At 43.7% G+C, this 24,905-nt stretch overlaps 2 protein-coding genes across 4 annotated transcripts in view; one reads left to right on the forward strand and one right to left on the reverse strand.

Moving 5' to 3' along the window:
• Positions 1–35: 35 nt before the first annotated feature.
• On the reverse strand, positions 36–13,868 carry PSME3IP1 (proteasome activator subunit 3 interacting protein 1). Of its 2 annotated transcripts, XM_048316870.1 has the most exons (7): positions 13,785–13,868; positions 10,277–10,422; positions 10,008–10,106; positions 8,053–8,174; positions 3,955–4,088; positions 1,917–1,981; positions 36–773 (listed from the first exon to the last, which is right to left on the reverse strand). In XM_048316870.1, the coding sequence occupies exons 2-7, from the start codon at positions 10,404–10,406 to the stop codon at positions 556–558; spliced, it is 768 nt and encodes a 255-aa protein (XP_048172827.1). In that variant the 5' UTR covers positions 10,407–10,422; positions 13,785–13,868; the 3' UTR covers positions 36–555. The 2 variants fall into 2 exon arrangements, with proteins under 2 accessions (XP_048172827.1, XP_048172828.1); XM_048316871.1 differs by lacking the exon at positions 10,008–10,106.
• A 287-nt stretch (positions 13,869–14,155) lies between these two features.
• The window catches only part of RSPRY1 (ring finger and SPRY domain containing 1), a 35,852-nt gene continuing 25,102 nt past the window's right edge, over positions 14,156–24,905 (forward strand). Inside the window, exons 1-2 of one of the 2 annotated variants that reach the window (XM_048316795.1) lie at positions 14,156–14,260; positions 23,940–24,122. The gene's annotated coding sequence lies outside the window, so the exon portion shown is untranslated. The remainder of the gene's footprint in view (positions 14,261–23,939; positions 24,123–24,905) is intronic. The other variant, XM_048316796.1, reaches the window with a different exon arrangement.

Consider the following 24,905-nt stretch of genomic DNA (forward strand, 5'->3'; position numbering starts at 1 on the left):
AACAATTATGAATGGCACAAGCAGAGATAAAAAAATGCATTCAGAACGTCTTTAATCATGTAACACTAAAACTTCTTTACAGTGTCATGGCAATCTACACTTCACCATCTGCTCAAATTTGGTTCTGCCCCCATTTTTCAAATACAGAATAAAAATGACATTTTAAAACAGAACACATGGCTGCTTCTACAAGACTTCACTGTTCAAGTGATTATTTTTTGCCTGTTAGTCTTGTATAGACTCCTTAAATCAACATAATTCTTTCCATAAGAATTGTAAAAGATAAAGCTCTCTCCTTCATACCCTCAGACCTTCGTTACATGGTTAGGTGTGCCTTCTGCTTTAGGATGGCAGCTTTTCTTCCAGGCTCAGTATGCACCCCAGAAATGGAAAGGTGGGGGTGGGGGGGAAATAATGAGTTACTTTAGGAGTATCTGAGTGTATTAAAGTTGAGAGGTTAGCTAGAAAGATTATATTTGGGGCAGAAGGATGCAACAAGCATCCACCAGGGCTTTGGAAGATATTCTGCACTACATTACACACGGAGGGATTTCGTTATGGACCATCAAAGAAACTGTTGCCACGAAAGACAGAAGAGACAATCTTCCCAGTGGAATTAATAGTGCCTTCGCTGTCCGAGCTGGACTCCGAATCACTGCTCCCCGAGTAGGCGCCCAGGCCAGGCAGGATCCCAATGCACACGGCTGCTGAGGGACAATGCACTGTGGAGCCTCCCACTGAGCTGCTTCCCAAGGGAACACAGGAGGGTTTTTCTGCAAGAGAGAAACCTCAGTCAGAAAAGAGAGTGCAGAAAAGGGCTTTCAATCAATCCAGGAACCACCACGTGTCACTCACCTGCTTTTCCCACATAAGCAGTGGATGATTTCGGGATTTAATTGAAGCATAAGGCAGCTTTATGCTGTAATAAAGCCATTCTGACAGGAAGGACTTGCTACCTCAGGGGATTTTTTTTTCTACTCATCGCTAGTTTAAGCCCAGCTCTATGCTGGCATTACAGATTTTTTATTCTAAAGTTGTCAGTTTGATGCTTGTCAAGTACCAAACCCACTAAACAAGAATAAATGGCTCTGCTTTGAGTAACTGAGTATTTTTTTTGCAATATAACAGCATAGTTGAGAAAAAGTTTTATTCCATCGTTCTGCTAGCCAACATCTCCCATCTTCCATGGCTAATTAATTATTTCTGCTGTTCTGAAAGTTTACTGAACAGAAGGAGATTCAGGAAGCGCCTTGGGTTGTCGTTGCACAATTGCAGCTCACCCGATTTGTGTCAGAGTATCTTGACAGAAAGTCAATTGCAGCCCTGACAGCTAAAGCTGAAACACAACTTAATTTTTATTCTAGTTCCCCACAATTTTCTGAAACAAATTCATTTCAGGATGGACCAAATCACTTCAGAGCATGAAGCTGAAATGGATGTATACAAATACATCCAATGCTGCTGCGAAGAGGAAGGGGACGATCTGTTCTCCATGTCTCTTGCCCACAGAACAAGCATTAGGGTTGAAATGCACCTAAGGAGACTTCCATCAGTTATCAGGTTAAATTCTTTGAGATTAAATCAGTTAAGTGTTAGAATAAACTCTCTAAGGAAGGTGCACAGTCTTTATCTGTGGAGACTTAAGAGGAGCTTAAACAAACATCTGTCAGAACTGGTTTAGGCAGGGGACATCCTGATAACCCACAGAGGTTCCCTGCAGCCCTATTTTCCATGAAGGCTGTCAGCACCCACACTTAGCACTTCCACTGCTTTAAAAGAGAACATGCCAACCAAACTCTGTGCTGTCTTGCCCAGTGAAGGAACAGGAAGGCAAAACCTCTATGAGATTTAACCCCAAGTCAATTGCTGCTCAGTGACAGACACACATCTTCCCACATGCAGAAGTTGGGACATACCTTGATTCTTTTCGTCATGGTCAGTGTCTAGTTTCAACCTCTTCACACTGTTACCACCATCTGAACTGTGGAAAAAATAAGAAAGTGTCTTGTCTTAAGTGGTCTTGGCAACCACTTAATTACTGTGAAGTCATTGCTACATCTTTGCCTCAAATGCTGCAGCAAATGCCAGCAAGGTCCCCTGATGACCATCACCACTTCCACCGCCAGTAACTGAGGCTCCTTGGGGAACATGTGGGATCCAAGGAAGCATCAACATCTACACTACAAGTATCATTTGTTAAGCTGGGAAAGGAACACGCCTCATGGAGTCCTAGTCAAACCCCTTGCACAGCAACCCAGAGCTGCCTATTCAGCAGGATGTGCCCCACAGGAGACTGGGAATGACTACCTGAGCTTCAGGCACCCACATGACCACAGCCTGGCACATGTGGATGATTACCACGCTTGCTGGTGCTAACATCCATGGCTTTTCCCTTCCAGGGCTTCCTTCCCCTCCTTCAAGCATCTAGAGAGCCTGTTCTAAAACATCTAGAAATCTTGCACCCAGTACGCCCAGACAGTTTTATAGCAATTCACACAGCTGCAGTGTCTAGAAAAGTCCTTTTTGGGTCCAAAGTGGCACTGGGAGAAAGGAGCATGGCTTAGACTTCTGACTGTTCAGAGCTTTCATAGCTCTCCCCTGTCACTGCTCAGATTCCCCCCCTGCTCCTGCATGTTCCCAATTCTAAGCCATCCACATAAATAAATGCTTCCCAGATTCAGCTGTGATGAACTGATGAAGCATGAGCATTATTATGCATTAACTCTTTTCTGTCCCTATCAGAACACGCAGTACAGATGAAAGGTTACTCTGTGCAGAGAGTTTTTAATAGTAATACATCCTTTACAGGAAATTACAAAGCTCAGGGAGCAGATGTTGAGCTCACACTACACTTGCTTTGGGCCACTTTGCAATAAAAGATAAGATGGCAAAAATAGAAGACTGCAAAGCAAGTCTGCAATGGCACTGACATGTCAGTTAAGATGCTCTCTTTAAACAGATGCCATCTGCAGACTTTAGAAGTACCATTAAGCACATGCCAGCTCCTTTTCTACATCCTACTGGGTTAAGTACTAGTAGTTACAAGACAAAAACAACATTATTGGCTGCTTGTTATTAGCTCAGGGTTTTTCTTCTCTGCCTTCTCAAAACCCAAACTATCACCCAACCCCACAGACATTAGGTGGTGGAAGTGCTCACTTCAGTTTTCAGACACGCAATTACTGCTGTACTGGGAGCTAAACATCACCCTACAAGTTAAGCTTCTAAATTAATCTTGCATTCTCTGAGACAATTTGAACACACTGAATTTTGAGATGTCAGTAATCATTTTAAGTATTAGATGATTCATCTGTGGGAAATAAGTCAGGTCCCACATGCCTGGTTTCTCCATAACCTGTAGCACACCAGCAGCTGTGTTTGCAGGCCAAGATCAAAGCAGCAAACACATCACAAACCCAGCTGCCACCTCCCTGGGGTAGAAAGGGTGTTGATGTATCAGTGCAAACCACTGAGGAACACGGCAAGTTTCTCTGATGTCCTCAGGACCAAACTGTCACACAAAGCTCCTCTCTTGTAACCCCATGCTGTCCTGAGTAGAGATTAAAACAATCCATTTTTAACACAGGTAAAATTGGCTGATAAATTAGGCAACCTGAATGAAATTGCATTTGTGAGGTGACACTGATATCTACAAACAGAGACATAAAATAGATTCCCTCGATCCCCAAGCAGGATTGCCCAAGCCTGGCACTGTAAAATGAAGAGTCTACCCACTTGCTTTACACACACTTATCTATTTGAATTGCTTCATGTTTTTCCCCACAGTTTGTGAGAGCCTATAGAAACAAGACTGGTCTTTTCTTATACCTTCCCCCCTTTTTTCTTTAGGGCTAAGGTTTACACCTCACTCTCTGGAGGCAGTTTTGGCCTGCCTCCCTTTACACTGCTAACTGGGTTCCGTTCCTCATGAATTTATAGAGGTGTGAAACTAACCTTCTGTGTTTCACAGCTCCTGCCAACAGCTTTGCCTGAGAAAATTTGTTCTTGTTTTCCACTGACTTCATGGGCAATTTCTTCTCAGTTTCCTTCTTTGGGTCCATACTGACTCCCACTTTAGTGAGAGTGCTGTGAATTAAGGGTTAAGGATCAACTGGGAAGGAACGGGGAGAACAGACATTTCCTCCCTGATATATTTAGCCAGCTCTGCTGACAGCAGTGACTGAAGTTCATTCACATGTTCTATCAAAATAAATTTATTTGTAATGACATTTAGCTGGTACCCTCGGCCAAAATAGAAGATACTTCACCCTCTGGGGTCAGAGCTCTGTCAGGTATCAGGGCCAGCTCTCCCATCCTGAAGATGTCCAGGCAGCAGCCTGGGAGCTGCTGTTCAGAAGCCAGAAAGGTGTTAACACAAGACACCCAGCATCCATAAACATATCCACCATGCTTCCTTTTCCTAAAGGCCTTAGAAAAGCAAAAAAAGTCAGGCTGGACCAAAATGAACAAACCAAACAGGCAATGCAGTACCTCCCCTTCCACGGGGATCAACACATTTGTAATTCAAATTTGCTGCTCCACACTCTAATCCTTACCAGAAAAGCTAAGTAGCAATATGCGCACTCACTTCCACTCCTCGAATCATCTTTTTGCTGAGCCCAGCAGATTTCAGCCTAGCAAGACAGAACAGTTCCATTTTTTTGGGTTTGGTCTTTAGCACTCTACCTTTTCAGCTCATCTCTCTGTAAGGGCCACAAGGCTGCAACTGCTAGTCCAAGCACCAACCCCAAGAGGAAGGAGACAGACTGGTTAAGGGGGAACGTGGTCCATGATTCACCCAAAAAGACTGCAACTGCACAGAAAAACTGAGTAAATTTAAACAGTGTTAGCAAGGTGGAATGAAGCTGAAACCTATAATGAAGTAGAGAAGCTTAAGCAGGTTTTCAGATGGGATAAGAAGGAGCTGGGTCTGTTTATTACTAGGGCACACTCTACACACACTGAACACGTCTCCTTATGGCAGCATCTGATAACAATGTCCAGCTGTATCTGATGAAGGGGATCTGTCAAAGACCCTGTTTGTAGATGAGATGCCAGGAGAGTCACACAAAATTCTGCAAAAATTTTAACTGCACAGGCAAAGGCAAATTAACCTGTTTAAAAGCATGTTTAAAAGCATGTTTATAAAGTCAAATCTAGTATTCTAACAGTTTCTCCTCCAACTACAATTCCACAAACTGGAGTTTCACAGGTGCCCCAGTCACTGCAGACATATATTGGATAGTGAATTTCACATTGATGGCCCATATATTTGAAGCCATAGCTTTTTTCCCCACTGAACATTTACAAATCAAAAACTCTTAGACTTTGCTTTGAAGTGACACACTCAGTCTCCAATCACTTTACAGTCAGGAACATTCAGATGCCATTTCTTATTTGATTTTCCTAAGGATAAAGCAGTAACGCAGACTGCTCCTCACTTCAAGAGAAAGTCTTCTCAGCCCAAACCACTGTTCAATTTTATCTATTTTTGAGATGGCACAGGAGTGCCATCCTGTGGCTGTCCAGAGCCATCTGAAAGCTCCTTGCACCGAACACGGTTTGATGTTGCCACACAATTCTTCCACACGCTGCAGTGTTCAACTTCCACATTTAGGTCCATTACCTTGTTATATTCTAAGCCTGGCTAAGGAACTCAAAGGCTTTTCTTTTAAAAGATACCAAATTACAGGCTTTAGCTTCCATCCAGGGTGGCATTCTCCTAAAACTCCTCAACTAGAAAGGCACAGCACATTTTTTAGTAGGTATTTTATACATCCTGCTGTCATTAGCAAATGTAATGCTATATCCAGCCAAGAAGTGTTCCCTCTGAGGAAGGCAACATTAGAAATAAACCTCTCAATCTTAAATATCAACTGCACTAAACAAGCTGTCCTTCAGTAAAGCCAACTTCTTGGAGGGGAACTGTTCCTACATTTAGGTAGCAGTGAAGACAAGATGATCTTGTTCGCAAATACTTCTTGGAAATGGCTTAAAAAAAAATTGTAAATCTTTATCTGGACAGTGGATAGGGTAAGGAACAAATGTAGTTGTTCATGCAGGAGAAAGAAAAATTCCTATTCATCCATGCATATGAATCTCTTATGCTCAAGAGTACATTAAAATATTCCAAGGCATATTTATCCTGAAGATGTGTAATTTTGTGATTGTTCAACCCGAAAAATTAAGGAAAAGAAAATCTCTGTACTTGAATATTATGCAGTTTTTACCATGAAATTCATGCCTCTGGGTAGCTTAAATTAGATGCTATACCAGGAAAAAGAGCAAATAATGAAACCCATTGGGTTGACATTCCTCTTATTAATTTGGAAGAGCACTTAAACAGTACCTAGAGATGCAGCACATTTACCTAGTACACAATTTTTTTGTAACAGGTTTTGTTACTGCAGTGATAAACCATTAGTAACAAACTGCAGAAGCAAAAAACACTTTTGCATTTCAGAACACCACCAAAAGTTTCAAACAATTAATTTTGCTCCGAGGCTGCTTGAAATATTATTGTTAAATAAAAAGAATTTTAAAAAGGAAATTAAATGGGTAACATTTCTGATTTTCGCATGAGATGAGGTGACTACAAAACATTCTCCCTTCCTCCAGCCCATCAGCAATAAGTTCTACAGTTTAATTTTTACAGCAAGACTTCGGATTCAGAGCCACCAATATTGCTAAGACTGAGGTAAGATGGCCTGAACATCTTGATCAGGCCATTCAGGGATCTGGGTGTTATGTGGCTAATTCAAGGCAACTCAAGATTCCCTCGGGGCTGGTATGGTTCACCCCAGATGTACGTGACATAACGAGAGCTGTCAGCTGCTCCCACAGCCCAATCTTTCACTGCACAACCCTGGATCAGCCAGCCCCGCGAGCAACCATCACTGAAACTAAATATATCCCACGAATACCCCATTACTAGATCCAGCAAATCAAGAAAATACTCCAAATGCATAAACTAACTGCAGGCTATTTCTGAAGTTAAAAAATTGCATCAGGATTGCTTTTTCATAAACGTATTCCTGAGCTAATTGAGATGCTCTTCACAGGACACATGCTCCAAATAGTAAATCATTGACTAACACAAGGTAAGACCAATCTCTATAGTATCAGCACTATTCAATTTTATTTGCTGACTGGTTTTGGTCACCTCCTTGTGTCCACAAACTCTTTCATTTATACTAAAGCTTCCCTGAGAACTTGTGTCTTGTTCACCCATGACTCAAAAGCAATAGAGACAAAGAAACCATCAGATTCTGCATAGGTTCAGTAAACGTCAAAAAAGCAGTATTTTGATAAGCACAGAAATTCTCAAATCATTCCAACCTCCCTTGACTGGCACTAATTAGAGAGAAAAAACATCCTATATGATTTTCCAGCATATCTTCAAGAAAATTAGGCATTTAACAGCAAAGCCAAACTGTCCTGCTCTTAGTCCTGCCTACAAGTGTGTATTACCCAAAGGAGCCAAGTCTCCATGGGCTTCTCCCAGAAGAAAGTCAGCACATTTGCACAGATGTATTTAATTTCTCATCCTGCAGGTATCAGCAAGGGAGAAAGTATCTAATACTTCAAGAAGAGTAACAGAGAGAGCAATTCAAACATTATTTCAAACAGGTATGTTAAAATCAGGCAATATACAAAAAAAAAAAAAATTGTATTGTATACAAATACAAAAATTATTATTTAATTTTCCCTAAGAAGACAAAAGGAAAATATTAGAGATAAGAGGCTGGTTTTTCTTTGTGTTCTCATTCTCTTTTTAGTGATAACAGAAAAAAACCAAACCACAACCAAAGCCCAAAACAATGGAGAGGGGAGAAGGAAAGAAAAATACCAAAAAAGTGGGAGTTGAGGGGGGAATATCAAACATTGCAGTGGTCTATCAAAGCTACAATGAAACCATTAAACTTTGAAAGTGTATCTTTATACACGTTCTGTAAAGTAGTTTTATAAAAAGAATGTCAACTGACAGAACAAACTCCAGCCCATTCTTACCCTCCTCTAGGTAACCACCAGCCATTTTAGTGCAAAGGATATTCTGTATTCATTTAGTTCTTTCAGCTCTTCTTCCCTTCGTTGCTTTTCTAGTAGCTCTTGCTGCCGAGAAACCTCATCAAGGAAATGCGTCTCATCTTCATCTAAGCCTCTTACCATATTTTCTGAATAAAGAAAAAAGAAATTTGTTGTTTTGGTTTCAGACACCAAGCCTAAGTCTGTCTCCTCAGAATGTTCTTCAACCAACCAATAACTAAAAAAACCACATTACTTCTTCCCTCAGAAATCTTGCCTCAAAATAGGAAGTACATTTTCTAGAGCAAACAATTAGTAGCTAATTAGTTTTAACACCTGTTCAAAAAAAAAAAGTAGAAGCAAGACAACTCCTAATGTCCAAATAAAAACAAATTCTTTCTAAACATGCTATCCTACTTTAAGGAAAGTACATGCAGCAGGAAGGTCTTTTATTTCCTGTTCTGCAAATGTTCAGCGTCTCTTGAGCACACAATTTAATTAGAATGACAATAAACAGTGTGTTTTAGAAAGACCAAATCTTGCTGTTTGTAGTCACCATTAGAAATCTTAGCCCAAACATCACCTTTAGTCTTCATTAAAGTTGAATTCCATCTGAGGATTTTTAGGCTTTTACATGAAGTCACCATATTTTTAACCTCCACCCACATAGGCAAGCCCCAGTCACTTTAAGGGCGTTAAATTATCATTTACACTGATAATTAGCAAGCTTGTGTCTTTGACAGAAAAGCTCTGGAAATCAATTATTATTTGAGGTTACTTTATAAAAGCCAATCCCTGCTCCTTCCAACTCACGCAGAGCTCATTCATAAATCTTTAAACAGTAACTTGTAGCACTCACTACTACTGCTGAGGGCCCCCTCAGAGAGCAGAAGTAGCGAAACTTGGGACATTTTTTGAAGCAAGTGACATGAATTAATTTTATTTTCTGCCTGCCTCATCTGCAAACTAAGAGGAGCAGCCACTGAGGTCCTTTGAGCTGAGGTTTTATTGAGGTTCCCTCGTAGGCACGCTGCAGTAGGCTTTGCTCTCCAGGTTAGCTGGTATCTAATATTCTGCTGTGGTTGCCTTAAAAGCAGAAGTGGGTTTACTTCTCAGGGCTGCTTCCCATTCCAGTACTTGGTTTACCAAAGCAAAGGTGTTGCAGATCTAATATAACTGGGCAAGAAAAACTATTAATTTAGACAGTTATTAGAATCCCTTCCCATTCAGGCTGACAGCAGTCAGGTTTTGGGTGGCTCCTTGGACAAGAATTGCTTAGTCATGTCACCAAAAACGACTGGGATCAAAAGTTTACTGAAGTTAACTGTAAACTCTCCAGTTGGAAAGAATCCTGTAGGCCCAGTTGGAGACTTTAATGCATTAATGCTGCTATCTGTATTTTCCATTTTTCAAAGGGCTTTTCTATAAAACCAGAAATTCAAACATCAAGAGAAATTAGGTTCCCATTTCATTAGAAGAGTCAAACATCTACTTTTGAAGAATCAAAACAATGTAAATTTACTTCTTCCAAATCATAATCTTAACTCTCAAATCACTTTCAGTCAAATAATTATGGCTTGAAAATGTAATAGCTGCTCTAACAGGATTTCTTTAATTGATTCAAGCAGCTGAGTTAAAGCATGAGTTAATAGTCACAAAACCACAATACACTTCCACTTTTCCATGAATTGCTATCAAGTTTGGTTGGTTTTTGTTTGATTTGATTTGATTTTACATGCAATATAAGCCTAGTATTCAACACTTTACAGGAATGCAGCTTTGTAACTGCAAACACCTTTTGAGTTTTGCACGTGTGCAGTGCTGCCTCAGTATCCAGAACGCATTCCTTTAAGAATCCAGGATTTCAATAATACTCTCCTGAAGCCTTTGTTTCCCTCTCAGAGAGGGAGACAAGACACACAGATATGTCCTTTTGTCAGAAGTTGTGCATGCAACACACGCAGTTTGCTGCTGGTGCTTACTGAATTTAAATTGCTCCTCAAACTCCTGCTGCTTCTTTTCTCTCTGTTCCTGGAGCCTTTCATACAACGACCGTGGGTCATATGCCTCCTCTGGGCATTCTGAAAGGAACAAATCAGGATGGGAGACCATACGTTAGAAACACTCCGTTTCTTCATGTAAAAACCTTTTGAAATTATAGAATACAAGCCATTCCTTTTTATTTCTATTTCCCACAAAAGTGAAATATTCTCAGATCTTCTTCCTGTAATTATTAAAATTTATCCCATACCTTTTGGATCCTCAGGTTTTCGGACCTTTTCCCATTCCTCTTGCCTTCTCTTTCGTCGCTCCTCTAGCTCTGCTTCAGATACAAACCTCTTGTTAATCACAAGGTCAGCAGTACCATCTCCTCCATCCATTGTGGAATAGTGTCTCCTAAAAACACAATATGAAAGATATCAGGAGTCTGATTATGCTTTCCAATGAGTGAAACATTACTGAACATCCTGAAAAACAGACCTGCTGCCCTTAAAATAACTTCAGTTCTCTAAAGAACACTTCATAGTAAGCACTGAGACACCAACTCACTGTATAACTGCTAAGACTAATAAGCATCATCTATTACTCCTCCTTTACTCTTTTTCATTATTACATCTTTCCTGCTAGTTTTCTACCTCTGTTTTTCTGAAAGTCGTATTTTAATGGATTTACTTTGCTTAAATAAATATTAAAAATCACCTACACTCCTATTCTTTTATTTCTGTTCTTCCACGTCTCTGTTCGGAAGAGAAATAAAGTGAGAGCAAAACATCAAATCTCAAGTTCTTTTTGCCCAACCTATGGAAATTTGAGAAAGCTTGCCTGTTTTCAGTTGTTGAATGCATGTATTTATAAGTGATTAATAGTGAGATTTCAGAAATTAGCAACTGTTCTGGTTTTGGCTGGGACAGAATTAAGCTTCTTAGCAGATAGTACAGCTCTGTGGTTTGGATTTAGTGTGACAGTAAAATTGATAACAGTTGCAGTTTTAGTTGTTGCTCAGTAATGCTCTAAGCCAGGACTCCTCAGTGTCTCATGCTCTGACAGTGAGGAGCTACACAAGAAGCCGGGAGGGAGCATGGCCAGGACAGCTGTCCCGAACTGGCCAAAGGGATATTCCATAGAACCGTGCCCAGTATATAAACTGGGGGGAGCTGGCTGGGATTTGCTGATCACTCTTCAAGAACAGGCTGGGTACTGGGTGGTGAGCAACTATATTGAGAATCACTTGCTTGTCTTGGGTTTACTCCTCTGTCTCCTCTTCACTGCTGTTACTATTGTTAGTTTATAACCAATACTATTAGTATTAATACTGTATTTATTTTGTTTCCGTTATCAAACTGTTCTGATCTCAACCCCTGACATTTATTTCTCCCTGTCCTCCTCCCTGATGAGGCAGGGCAGGGAGGGAGCAACTCTGAGGTGCTCAATAGCAACTCATCTCTCCAGCCTCAAAAACCTCCTGCAGCTCCCTGCAGCCCCAGGGAGAGCTGAGCTGGGACAGGCTGTGCTCGGGGCTGTCGGGGTTACCTGGAGTTCAACCAGTGAGTGAGAGAGGGAATTCCCCAAGGCTAAAACAGAGCTTGGGTTAGAGAATGAGCAGCACTTCCCCTGAAGAGAGCACAGCCCCTTCCCACACAGTGCAGCCACCCTCTGCTTCAAGATTTCAATACGAGGTGCAGGGTGAAGATGCTCCAAGTAGTCGACTTAACAAGGAGACTTGTCTTGACACCCATAAGCCCAGGATGAAACGAACTGCTTCTGTAAGTCTAGGCATCTCCTTTCAGAATTATTCTGCCAGCTCCATGCTACGCAATAAAGCCCTAATGCCTGCTTTTGTTTCAAGCCTGTACATCAAAACTGTACACAGAAGTACAACACGAACACAACCAACAGAGCTTTTCATTTAAAGACATACTAACGTAACTTTTTTCTGTTTTATTATCTCCCTGATATAACTGCAGCAAGTTAAGGACTACAGATGACTGCTCACAGTTCTGCCAAGCACTATTAATTTGGGATCTCACCCTGTCTGCATTTCAGCACGGAAGAGATCCCAGAACAGTTGCTCTTCCAAGGAGGAAGGGATGCAGTAGCCCAAGTAAGGGAAGAAACCTGTTTATCATCCTTCCTTCATACCACAAGGAATCACTCCTGCAGGCAGTCCGGAAATCCTTACAAAAACTGATACTTTTATGGGATATCATTTCTAACAAAAAAGAAAAAATTGAGGTCTCAGGAGAAATCCAGGTTAGAGCACTGGACAAATTTTTGTTACAGCAGGATGCATTCTGAAGGTGGGTGTTATCAAAAGAAGTTAAGACAAAAGGATTCTCTTAATAGTAGGCGACAGGAAGGACAGATCTAGGGCTGGTGATTTTCTCTTTTTTTAACTTTTCTTTCTTTCTTTTTTAATATCTAACCAAAAAATCCACCTTAAGACAAGTCCACTTTCCAGACAGCATGGAACACTCGCTCTTTGAGTGTAATTTCTGAAGGTGGTTCAAGCTGGAAACCTACAGAGAAGATAAAAATTGAATCTCACTGCTGAGTACAGGTCCTGATCACAAGGGAGCTTTCCTATCCAAGTGCTGCCTAAACGACATAATTTATTTCTCCACTTGTGTCATCTCAACCCATATACTTAGGGAGGAAACAAAAGGTTCCAATACAGTGGTGAGAGACAGTAATAAAACCAAACTGAGAGAGAGGGATTCTACAAGAACATAGTATCCTCTGGGGACTAAAGCCTTCAGCAGCAAACCACCTGGATCAGTCAGTTCACTTAGACAGTATATTTTAAGATACATGAAGTGGATTAGGGTTTAATTATGGCCTGAGATGCAGCAATGGTGTTTTCAATACTGTCCTGAAAACTCGTGTCTGATACTGACAACCCCATCTTGGGGCACAGGGATGTGGGAGGAAAAAAACCCATCAAGCAGCATCATACTAAAGTTCGCTTACACTTACAAAGTTTGCTAACTTGTTATATTCTTTGCCCTCTCACATCTGAAGCAAACACACACAAACCAGACCCAACAAAAAACATGTACTTGGCAACTTTCCCCTGTTTATCTGTGTTTTCGTCTGGTGACTGTATTCTAGGGCTATGCTGTCACTGCAAATGACAGAAGTTTGTCACAGCTGCAGACTGCAGGGTTTTACACTACCAGATGGTAACACCCCCAGAATCAAAAAACCTCCCAAACTTTACAGCCCTTGCCACCACCTAGGCTCGAACATGTGTAGAGCAGCGACGGTGTCTTGGGTACCCGTGTGCAGCTTCCAATACATTCAGCCCTCATTAAATAACAAAGATTACTTTACCTACTCATTTCATCAACCCACCATTGAACCAACTCGGGCAGCGCTCCCCGCACCCCCGCAGCACATCAAATATCGCGCTGCGTGCCGAGCCCGGAGCCGCCCCGGAGACGGAGGGCATTAATCGCTCCCCATCAGCTGAACCCGCCCCGGGCCCCGCTTCCTGCGGTGTCCGCGGAGCTCAATGCGGGGAACCCTCCTGGGCGTGCCGGGCTCGGGCTGCTCCGAGCCCTCACTGCGACCTCTTCTCCCCACCTTCCCTCCAGCCCCTCGTCCCGGGAGCGGCCCCCGGCCCACCGCGCGCGCAGGGCCCAGGCCCGGCCCCCTTCATCCCTGCACCCAAAGGGCCCCGCGGCCCGGCCACGGCCGCTTTCCTCGCCCCCGGGCGCTTTCCCCGGTCCCGCCGCCCCGGGCCCGCCCCCGGCACGTACCGCGGCCCCTCACAGCGAGCGGCACCGCCGGGCCCGCAGCGCCGCCATTGACCCCGCTCCCCTCCGCCGGCCGCCCCGCCCCTTCCGCCCGCCACAGCCAACCGAGAGAGCCCTTCCTCCGGCGGCCCCGCCCCCGCGGCAGCCAATCCCCGCCGCACTTACGGCAGGCAGAGCGGCGCGCGGAGGGGACGGGGGTTGGCTGACGGGAGGACGTCACGGAGACCCCGAGCCGCGATTGGGCGAAGCTCTCGTGCCGGGGGCGGGGCCGAGGGCGGGGCGGGTCGCCCGGGAGACGGCGGGGGGCGGGGCCGCGGGGCGGGCGGGGCCTGGGCCCGGGGCGGGGCCGCGCCGTGAGTCGCCTCCATCTTTCGGCACAAAGGAGCGGCGGCAGCGCCGGGCCGGGGCCGGTTAGGGGCGGAGGGCGCGCGGTTCGCGGCGGCCCCGCTGCGCTCCCGGCGGGGCTGCGCGGAGCTGAGGTGAGGCAGGGCGGGCGCGGCCCGGCGGGCGGATGCTGCGGGGCTGGGGTGGAGCGGGGCGCGCATTGGGCTCGGGGAAGGGACAGCGCCGGGCTGGGCGCTGGTGGCCCCGGTGCCGGCCGTGCGTTAATGAGCGAAGGCACCGTGCTTACCCCAACCCGCTCTCCGCTTCCCTGGGGGCCGCCGGGGCAGGTGCAGGTTGGGGCGGGGGCCGGGCCAGCGCAGCCCCCCCCGGCCCCAGGCAGCGGCCCGGGGTCCCGTCGGCTCTGGTGGCTGATGCAGCTGCCCCCCAGAGATTGTAGCAACCCCCCGGCTGCCTCTCCGGGGCCACCGGTACCTCTCCTCCCGGGGGGGACAACCAGCGCGAAGAGGCGGGTGGCCGAGGTGCAGCCCCCGGGTGGCCGAGGTGCAGCCCCCGGGCTCGCTGAGCTCTCCCGGAGGCCCCGGAGCTGGGCAGAGCTGAGCTCGCGTGTGGAGTTGGGAGCTCGGTAAAGAAAGCGGCAAACGGTGAATGAAAGGTGGGTTTGGCGAGCTGGGGCGCCCCGAGTCCGGCGCTGCTCAGGGCCGGGAGGGGTTGGAAGTTCCTAACGGCGCCTCCCGGGTGCGGGGAGAGCTCCCGGGTGCTCGTATGACTTGCAAAACAAGGGCTTGGCTATAGCGGTTTTGGTGTGCGAGGGGCAAAATGACATCGAATCGCGGAATCGCAGACTCGACGTGCTGCCCTGGCAGCTCGGAAACACGACAGTGTTCTTGAGCCCTTGAATATTGTTACATGAATGTGAGGAGTCAGAATCTTGAAAACTATTTCTCGCTCTTAGTGTAAGAGTATTTATGCAGAGCGAGTTTTCTGTCTTTACAGAGGAGGTATGAAGGTGTGGAGCAGGCCACTCGTTTACCTGTATCTTTTGTTTTGCATTCTTAAGCGATAGATTAGGCAGCGGCACCTTTGCTACGGGTTGCGGTAACACCTCGGCTCTGCTCTGTTCTCCCACTTCAGTGCTTATAAAGCAGGATTTTTTTCACTGCTTGTATTATGCCCGTATCGAGCATGAGTTTCTCTTTTAAGCGCTTTGATTCCGTCCTGCTGATCGCTGTTTCTATCTCGCATGCCTTCATTGACCCCCTCTTTTTAGGAGCTGCTGTTCTTTTATATGTTCTGCCGTGTAGCAGTAGGTGCAGTGTCCCTTCTGGCCACAATCTTAATGTAGGTCCCAAGAACGACTGTAGTCACCTTACTTTTCATTTTCTGTTTTGTTATTGCAAACTCCCATCCCTGAGGCCAGAGTTCATTTTGGTGCTCAGCTGGTGTTATCAGTTTTTCTCACACAGTGAAACTTTGGTCCATGGAGAAAGACATTAGAGCTGCCTTTTCTCTCCTAAATTTATTCAGCCTGCTCTGTTTTCTGAATGCTGGTGTGTTTGGTGGGGTTTTGTTTCATTTTATGTCTGCATCAGTGTCTGTTTTCTTCAATACAAGAGATTTTTTTTTTTTTTTTTCTACTTAGCACTAGCTTTGCCTCAGGATTTTTGTTTTTCTGTCCTTTGTCTTGCATTGAATGCATGTATTTGTTTTGGTGTTGTTTTCTCATGGTGGTCCTCAGCTCAGTTCTGCTTTTCTACTAATTTTCTCTACATCCATCACTGCCATGAGGTTATCATCATGTGGAAGCCTACATCCACTTGTGTACTGTGACTTTCCCTTGTTTACTTCCTGGTATTAAAATTTTTGCTATTTTCTTGCTAAACTATACAGATTTTTAAGCGGTGAATGTTCTCATCACCTATGAGCCATCTGAAATACTCCCTTGCATCTTGTCTCCTCTTGGATTCCTGTATTTGACTGTGGATTTCCGGAGGACTGTGCATTCTCAAAACTTGTCATATTATTTTAAGAGTCTGTGATGCTGTTAAATGTGGTTTTGTTCTGCATTTATCCAAATGCACAGAATTGATCTGTTCTTTGATCTAAATCTGGCCCATTCTTCTGTAAGCGCTTTTGCCTGTGTCTTTGTTCTCTGCCGAAGTCCACTCAGCAAGAGAGGCCCTTTCTCCTCCTGGCACCCATTCCTCTGTCCCTCCCTTTAGGACATTGCTATTATTGCTTTGTGCCCCAGTCTCTGCTGTTTGTTTCTATTTACAGGTCTGCTTGAACAGATTGTGAATTTCCCGTGGTGTGTTCTTTTTCAGATGAGTGAAGCACAATTGTAGTTGCATGATCACTTCTTGTCTCTGCCCTTTTCAGCCAGATGTTCTCTTGAGGTTCCTGCTAACTGAAAGTTTTCAGCTTCCCCTGTCCATCACTTGAGTAGGAAGCTCCTCCAGGGTATTTTAGTGCTGTGTTTTGCATTCTGCACAACTCTTGTCATAACTCTTGCTGATGCTGATTGTTTATTAGCTTAGCCTTGCTTGTTTACCCACTCTTACATTGCTGATAGACCTAATCCAGCTTGTCCACCTCCCTTATCAGCTGTGATACCAGTGTGTGCTTGCATGGACATGGGCTTATTGGTTTCCCTGAGGTCTTTAACTTTCCTTTTTATTTACTTTCAGCCTCTTATACGTGGAGTTTGACTGCAATGCTCCGTGGTAGCCACTGTGGTATCCTACTCTGTGGCCTCATAATTTGGTGATCAGTCAGTGGCTCCCTTGTACTCTCACTGATAGATTATTTTGTGCTTTTCTTAATGTTCTTTTTTCTTCCTCTTGAGGGACATGATGGTTTTCTGCACAACCCTGCAGTGCTCTTCTTTGGTACATTATCAGTGTTTTCACCTAGGAGGTCTTGGCTTGCAATGCATTTCATTTGCTGTGAGTCTAATGGATAGGACTGAAATAGATCACTTATAATATTTTGGTTCCCTCCTATAAAGTAAAACAGCTCTCATTTCCTGCCCATCAGGTGGAATCAGAGTCAATTTTCTTCAAGCTTTTTTCTTGTTTGTTAAAATTAAGGAATAACAGAAAGAGATTTAGTAGTGTAAGCAGTAAGTTAGTGATAAAGGCAGTGATTTGTCATGGAACACTTCCTGGCCTGTAACTCTAGGTTTCTTCATTCAAATTCTTTCATATCATTATCTCCCCTACCTGGCAATGTGCTGTGTTTGGAAATGTTCTCTGCTGGTCATGTAGTTATGTGGTGATATCCTCACAAAGTGGAGCAAGGCTCATCATGTGCACTGTGTGGTTTCCCTCTCAACACAGAGGCAGCAACTTAAAATGCTGTCACCTTGTAGTAAATTGAAGGCCAGCTAATGTCATGATATTTATCCTATTCTGCTCTGTTATCAATGTGTTGTGTTCAGCATTTCAAACTGCTTTTGTGGGGTTTGTTTCCTCTATTAAACTAATGATTACTCAGTAGACTTTGAATTTATTCATTCATTTTAAAGCAGTGCAGGCAGTGGTTCTTTGCTGGGATTCCTTGTCTTTCAAGTATCTCATGTGCTTTGTATTTCCTTGTGTCCTCACAATATATTTTATTTTCCTGGTCTGCGTGTGGTAACTGTAAAGTTGGCATTGCAGGGCAGTGGCTGTGCCAGCATGACCTTTATTTCCTTTTCTATTCTTCATTATGTTGCTGAGGTCTAATAAAAGTCAGATGTTCACACATGACTCATGAGGTTGCGTGACTGACCAATGCATCACGATCTCTCTTCAGCAGTGCTTGTAATTACCTGCCCTTGATCTACCATTACTGTGACCAAACTTGTGCTTTGGAAGCACAGTTCTGCCACGGGAACTTTGTGTAGTTGGTGGGCTTTGCCCATTCAGTCAGGATACCTGGCAGTCCAAAGTGTGGGATGAGGTTGTTACTCCTTGGTTTTAATCCATGTTTGTTAGATGGAATTCAGTGAGTTGCCATGATCAGTAACAAGAAATCCATCTTTTTCCTAATAAATCTCTCCCCTTGGGGAAGGAGTGGTTTCTGAGTATATGAAACACAACTGTAATTAATTTTCTCCCTTTCTAAGGTGCTTTTTTTTTTTTTTTGGTAGAAAATGCTTCCCTTTTGCTCTAATTATCTGCATATCTTGGTGTTTTGTTAGATGTGAGGAGAAGGACAAGAGTTGAGGACATTTTGATCTGAAGTGTTGGCATGGGTTTTTGGATTGCTGGCTTCAGTGCATGTGCACAAACAGATACAATTACAGCTTGAATCATAGGTTAGAGGGCAGCTGGTGAACTAGGAGGCTGCACTGTTCATGTGTATCTTACACCTTCCTGCAGACAGTGGGACATGCTAGAAAGTCATACTGAAAAAAGGAAATCCAGCATGCTTTTTTTTTTTATTCTTTTTTTCTAAAAGCAAAGCTGTCTGGCATGGAGCAGGCTTAGAATTGTTCTCCCTGCTTTTAAAAACAGTCAGCTAATGGTGAATGAAGAATGGTGTGTGTTTGCACTCAAACTCTGGTTAATGTATCAGTCCTGAAATAAAAGATTAAAAAAAAAAAGTTACAATAGGTGAGTTATCCTCTCTTTAGAGCATTACCCCTTTGTAACATTTAGTGAAGGGATGTTTAAATGTAATGATCAAAACAATTTAATCTTAATTCTCCTGAAATGCCTCAGAAAGTTATTTAACAGAAGCCCCAGGTGACTGAGACTTTGCATTCCTGGTACTATTACAGGATTTTGAAAGCCTCTTAAATAGTTTTTGAACTTTCTGCCTTTTATGACTAAACTGGGTGCACAGTCTTGCTTAAACCATATGTAGACTGCCTCGTGAGACACGTACGTGCTCATCTTCCTCCCACTTCTTACCCACCTGCGCTTGTCCGAGCAGTCTCTAGGGCAGTCAGCCCCCTTCCCCTCCTTTGACCAACTTCCCTCTGGGTTTCTTCGTACTGACAGAGGCCCTAAAGCACTGTAAGAAAATACCACAGCTCAGTGGTTGGAGCAGAACACCTGTGAGACCTGGCAGAAGCACTTGTTACACGTGGCTGGCTAATCCACACTGGGATCTCTCGTTCAGTGTGCTTCACTGGGAGACTTGTAGCAGGGCAGAAAGGAAAGGCCCTGAAGGCAGAATTTGAAGAGACAAATGGGGAGAAATGAAGCTGAGTTCTTGTGTGGGTGGGTTTTAATTAAGTGAGATAAGGGGGTTCCAGTGACCTGCCCAGGGCTGTGCATCAGGTATTCTTCAGCCCTGGGAGCCCCAGGTAGTTCAGGAATCACGCTTTCCATGAGTGCTTCCAAGGCAGGTTTGCTAACCTAGTGACCTACATGTTGTATTGGACTCAGATGACAGTCTCTTGAGCAGCTGTCACTGTATCCACTAACAGGAGGAAAGAGTTAGAAGGATATTTCCTGCTCTGCCAATACAGTCCTGAACTTTGTCTAACGAGGAGCAGCCAGCTTTCCATGGCTGGCAGAGAAAGCCACAAAGGTGGCTCTCAACTCTGGCCACTGGAAGGTCAGGCCATCCTCTGATGCTGCTTTGATTATCCAGAAATGGAAATGTCTTCAGCCTGTTTCTAGACACTGTCTGCTCTGTGCCCTGCTCACTGAGGCAGTTGTCAGACAGCTGACAATGCAGGCTTCCAACTGAGGCATCACTGAGTTTTTCAGCAATGCTGTCAAAATGTTACACTGAAAGCAGTTTTTGGACATGTGAATTTTACATGTTCATAACAGCTTAGTCATGCCGTGTAGCTGAGCTTAGTTCTGTGGTCTACAGCTGGAGACTGTTCTGCCTTCTACAGAATAGTTCTGCACCCAATGTTCCCCAGAAAACAAGCCCAGTTCTGAGTTAGAAAAAACAAAAGCACGGAGATTAGTTTAGACAAGAAACAGCCAACCTCTGGGTTGCCACTGTTCTGGTTCAGTTACCTGAAGCTTGTGGTTTGCTGACAAGAATCTGTCCCCGATTCCAGCACTCCCTCCTTGTAGCATATTCCTGGTTCCCAGAGTGTGATGCCTTGGATGCCCCTGTGTTAGCCCTAATTCTAGTTCCCAGTGTGACTGAGTTGGCTAGTCTCTTGACTTGCCTCTCAAAATGTTTTTGTGGTTTATATTTTGCTCATGTACAAGGTGCTTTAAGTATTGCAGTTTACAAGGAGTTGATCCTCACATGACTGAAGAGAACTCTTTCATTGGTTTCTGGATACTGACAGAGATAAAGCCTTTTCCTTTCTGAAATGGACTATTGTAAATTTTACTAGAAAAAAGCTTGCTTCTTTTTTTTTTTTTTTTTTTTTTTTTTTTGGTATGGTTTCTTTGCCATTCTACAGTTCTGTTTGCTATGCAAAGAGTCACTTTCCTCCCAGCATTGTCTGTTCTGGAATTTCTTGTGGATTTTTTGGGAGACGTTTTGGGTTTTTTTGGTGGGGTTTTCTTACTTAATTTTGAATCCTGATATCATGAAGGCCTTTGTTAGAATTGTATTGTTGATAACGCCTTTAACTTTCTGGGCAGCAAGGAAGATTAACTTGAATTAATTGAAAGAGTTATTTATAAGCCTCCAAATGAAGGTCTGTGCCAAAACTTAATAGGGTATAGCTAATCGATTTTATTTCATGTGCTTGTATCCCTGCAGTTTATAGGATTAGTGTTCCTTGCCATCTACAGGGCATTATCTTTATCTTCCTGCCACTTCTGAAGCAGTGCGTTATACTCCGCTCCTTGGGCAGCTGCTGAGCTTGTTCAGCTCTGCCAGACCACGTCATCCTGCTGGAGGCACCTCTTGTTCAACTTCACTGGGCTGTCAGATACCACTATCTCTTTAAAAGATCATTATCTCAGAAGTGCTTTCATCTGCCTCAAAGCATAACTTAAGCTCTGTCTCTGATAAGAAATTTAATGATCCATCTGTGGCTTGGGGAGCTGAGAAGCAGGAAGCGTGATCGATACCAGCTTTGATTTAGATGTGAAGCAAAGTTGAGGTTTTCTGGAGGCTGTAGTACAAAGGACAGTTCCACCTAAATGATTGTGAGATGACAAATGATGACCTCTGAGATGGGGAAGCTCAGAAGGTGGTAAATGCTTCCGTTTCCCTTTCAGAAAAAAAGCTGAACAGTCTAATGCCTGACATGTCCTAGTGTCTCTGTATCCAGAAGTAAGGGAAAAACTGTGCAGGGAGGAATCCCTACCAGGCCTGCTCTGGAGACACTCATTTAAGTGAGAAAATGAAATTCACTTTAAATCCATGTTGCAATTTTAGTGTTCCTGTACCAGCTTAAAAAAGGGGTTTAAAGGAAGTGAAAAGACAAAGGAGTGCAATGAGCAAGTGACTATAAAATCTGACTTTCACAGTGAGTCTACAGAAAAAGAAGCTGTGGTGGTAGTTACTGTCTGCTTCTTTCTGCTTCTACTGTTACCACATCAAGTCAAACAAGAGATCAGATCCTCCAGCTCCTGTGTGTTTGTGACAAAGATGAATTACCTGGACAAGACATCAGGGTTAAAGCCTGATTGTTTGTGTAGTAAACCTTGTACAACCCTGGGGGTTTTCACTGATGAGCACTTGTGCAGGAGCTGGAAAGCTTTGAGACATGATGAGTCTCACTTTGTGAAACTGGCATGCTCAAGGTCAGTCTGCTTTCAGTTTAGGGTGCTCTTGCTACAGCGAGAAAGCAACCAGCTGTGGCAATGGCTTTGTGAAATGCTGCATGCCAGTAAAGGCTGCTTCCCATCGAGTTTTGACACTAGTCTTAATCCTCCAAGGTATTTTTAAATAGAATTGAATTAGGGGTTTGCTTCAGATTACACAATATGGTGGTTGGTTACCACATGCAAAAGAACCAGCAAGGTATTTACTGGCTCCTCCCAAAGCCTGCAGTCCCCTGACTGCGTGCACTGTGTGGTACCACGCTGGACACCCAGCAGCTCCTTCTCTTTAGTTGCACAAGTCTTACAGGTGAGAGGTTGACCTTGCATGTCAATGGGATCTCCTGAGAAAGTCTCCATTTCACATTCTAGCTGTATGTAATTTACTGGAAATTCTTGGTTTTCACTACTATCCGCATCATTTCAAAATTAAATTATTCTCCTTGTTATAAAAGCTTGTTTTGCAAACAGCCTTCTTCTTTCTCTTATTCCTGTATCAAAGTTGATTATCTTGCAATGATTAATAGCTGTGTTTCCTCCTAGTTTGAACTTTCATCTGACTGGCATCACAAGTATTTCCATGTCTTCCTTTTTAGGAGCATTATTTCTTTGGGAAAGAAATGCTGAGGAAATATTTCTAATTATTTTATCTCCTTAATAGGAAACTGCTGGCCAAAACTCTCACAGTTTTGCTTTTGAAAAACTGTCAACTTTACTGTATGGTTTATTGACTGAGCTCTTGTGTTACTCTGCTCAAGAGGAGAAATCACTGGTCTTACTCTTGTAGTGGTGACAGAAACTGGAAAAGTGTTTTTGGTAGCTGAAACCCTCCTCGTTTGTGTGCACGAGGGGTTTTTTGTTTGCTTGGCGCTGCACTCCATTTCATGGAAAGAAGAGGCATTTTCCATCATGAGGCAGTATTATGGTTGGCTGTAACCAAATATTTGAGGGGATGAATCACCGACTCTTGGGCTGCACATTGCAGAGAAATGATCCCAGTGCCACTTGGAGCCAACTCCTCCACTGGCGTGCTCGGTTGGATGATCCAGAGGAGGCCTGTCTGGGGCAGGCTGGGCATCTGCACTCCCACAGCATCCCTTTCAATGGATGATGATTTCATCTTTCCCACTTGGACCTGCAACCATGGCAGGTTGGTCACCCTGTGGAGCTCGTAACTCCTTTGTGCATCCATGCACTTGCTTGAGCCTGCTAGGAGAGCAGCTGCTTTCTGTGGTGGGGATGGTCCCAGTGGCCCATCCAGTGGAGGTGTGTGGGGGCACAGGAGGCTGCAGCTGCTTTTCTCCCATGCAGGGAAGGGGTCCTGCTCCAGCAGCACCTGATCCTGGGGCTTTGTCGAGGGCAAGATGTGCTGGAGCAGCTGTTCAGTGGGTGTCCCACAGGGGCTCTCTGGTGTAGAGAAGGGGTCAGGCATTAGCATTTTGTGCTGTTTGGTGAGAGGTATCAGTAGCAGCTATTTCTTACAGAATAAAAACTTGTATTTTTATTATTTTCCTTTGCACTTCAGAACCTTTCTTCCTGCATTCGAGCTCTATCCAGACAAACTGGTTTGTGAGCAGATCTGTAGCAATCTCTCCTACCTTGTGTTCCTAATTATTTAGCCTTTCAGTTTGTTTGAGGCTTGACAATGAGCTCCTTGTATGTGATGGTGAGCAAGAGCCAAGTGAATGCTGTCAAACCCAGCTCTTTACTAAATAAGGGGAGTTTATCCTGTCATTTCTCTCTTCCTGTTATCTAATCAACTTTTATAGTGCACTTTTATTTTCTGCTGTGTCTACTTGAGAGTGATCTGGAGCAGATACTATTGCTTCTCTTCTTCCTCCAGTAGGGAGTAATTTGAGGTGAGGAGTTGGTCACTGCTCTGCACTTGGTGCTGTGGTGTCTGAAATACCAGGGCTGTAAAAACAGGTTGGGTTTTCTGTATCCATGTCTAGTCTTAAAGCTTGTAGATGACAAAGGGTTTTGAAGCCTTGATAGAATTCCCTCTGTAAAGGCTGGATATAGCTGAAAATAACAGCAGCACGGCTTGATGTCATGGCAGGTGTAGGGAGGAGGTGGAGTACATTTACCTTAGATGCAGTTTCCAAGTGAATTCTTTCTTTCCTTCTGTCCTCAGGGACTCCTCAGCGTAGTTCCTAGAAGTGACAGCAGAGTCAGTAATGACTCACTGCCCGCCATAAAGGCTTACAGAGCACTGCCTTTTCCAGATACGACTTTGTGCCCTGGAGGAGAACAATCCACTTCTGCTACAGCACTTTGTGAGCACCCCCAGCCATTCCTGAACCAAGCAAACTTACAGGTGAGTTGATCATAATTACTTGTTTTTAATCACACTTTAAGTTGACAGCCAGAAAAACTTAGGTTTCAATAATCAGCTTTAATCTTGACATATGTCTATTGTTGTTTCTTTAGGTAGGTTCTTACTCACTGCTAATCTCTAAAATACAGCTTTTCCATTCTTGTTTATGACAAGATAGATTCACTGTGTTAACATTTCCATAAGTTACAGAACAACTTTATTCAGATTCTAAATCTGTAACAGTTTTACATTTTAGTATTATCTTGCTAAAATGCCCTTAAATGACCTAGATTCATAAATACATACATACTCCCTAGGAAGACATGTTTTGCATTTAACATAACTAGTTCTTTTTAAAATCAATAAAGTAATTTGAACCGGTTGTGAACTTAGACAATTCTGTTTGAGGTCCTTGCAATCTGCACTGGCACCTCTCATCTGCTTGTGACTCGCTGACTGAGAAGGTGACAGCTCTATTGGCTCAGATGGAAGGACTCTGAGCCTGGTAGCCAAACTTCTCAGGGGATAAGGCAAGCATGATGTGATGCTGAAACCCTTTTAATGATCTGTGGTTTAGGAGTTTCTTGAACAAGAAGTCAAGATCTTTTATTTTTTTCCAATTAATGTCCCTTGAGGAACTGATTTTTTTTTTTCTTAGTTAGCCTCCAGTTAATTTCTTGATATTGAACATTTCACTGTGCTAAAAGATGATGTGCTTCAAACTACAGAAGTGCCTGTGAGAGCTTTTCCAGTGACAGCTGACATCCCAAGACTTGCTCATAT

Source organism: Corvus hawaiiensis, chromosome 12 (assembly GCF_020740725.1).
Source record: "Corvus hawaiiensis isolate bCorHaw1 chromosome 12, bCorHaw1.pri.cur, whole genome shotgun sequence".
NCBI lineage: Eukaryota > Metazoa > Chordata > Aves > Passeriformes > Corvidae > Corvus > Corvus hawaiiensis.

Bases quoted from the DNA above. Each gene is read 5' to 3' on its own strand.
- PSME3IP1 (XM_048316870.1), bottom strand. From the start codon at position 10,406: ATGGATGGAGGAGATGGTACTGCTGACCTTGTGATTAACAAGAGGTTT. The intron at 1,982-3,954 runs GTTAGTTTCACA...TTTTTTCCACAG, and splicing joins GGAGCTGTGAAACACAGAAG to TTCAGATGGTGGTAACAGTG. The intron at 774-1,916 runs GTATGTCCCAAC...TCTCTCTTGCAG, and splicing joins CCATGACGAAAAGAATCAAG to AAAAACCCTCCTGTGTTCCC.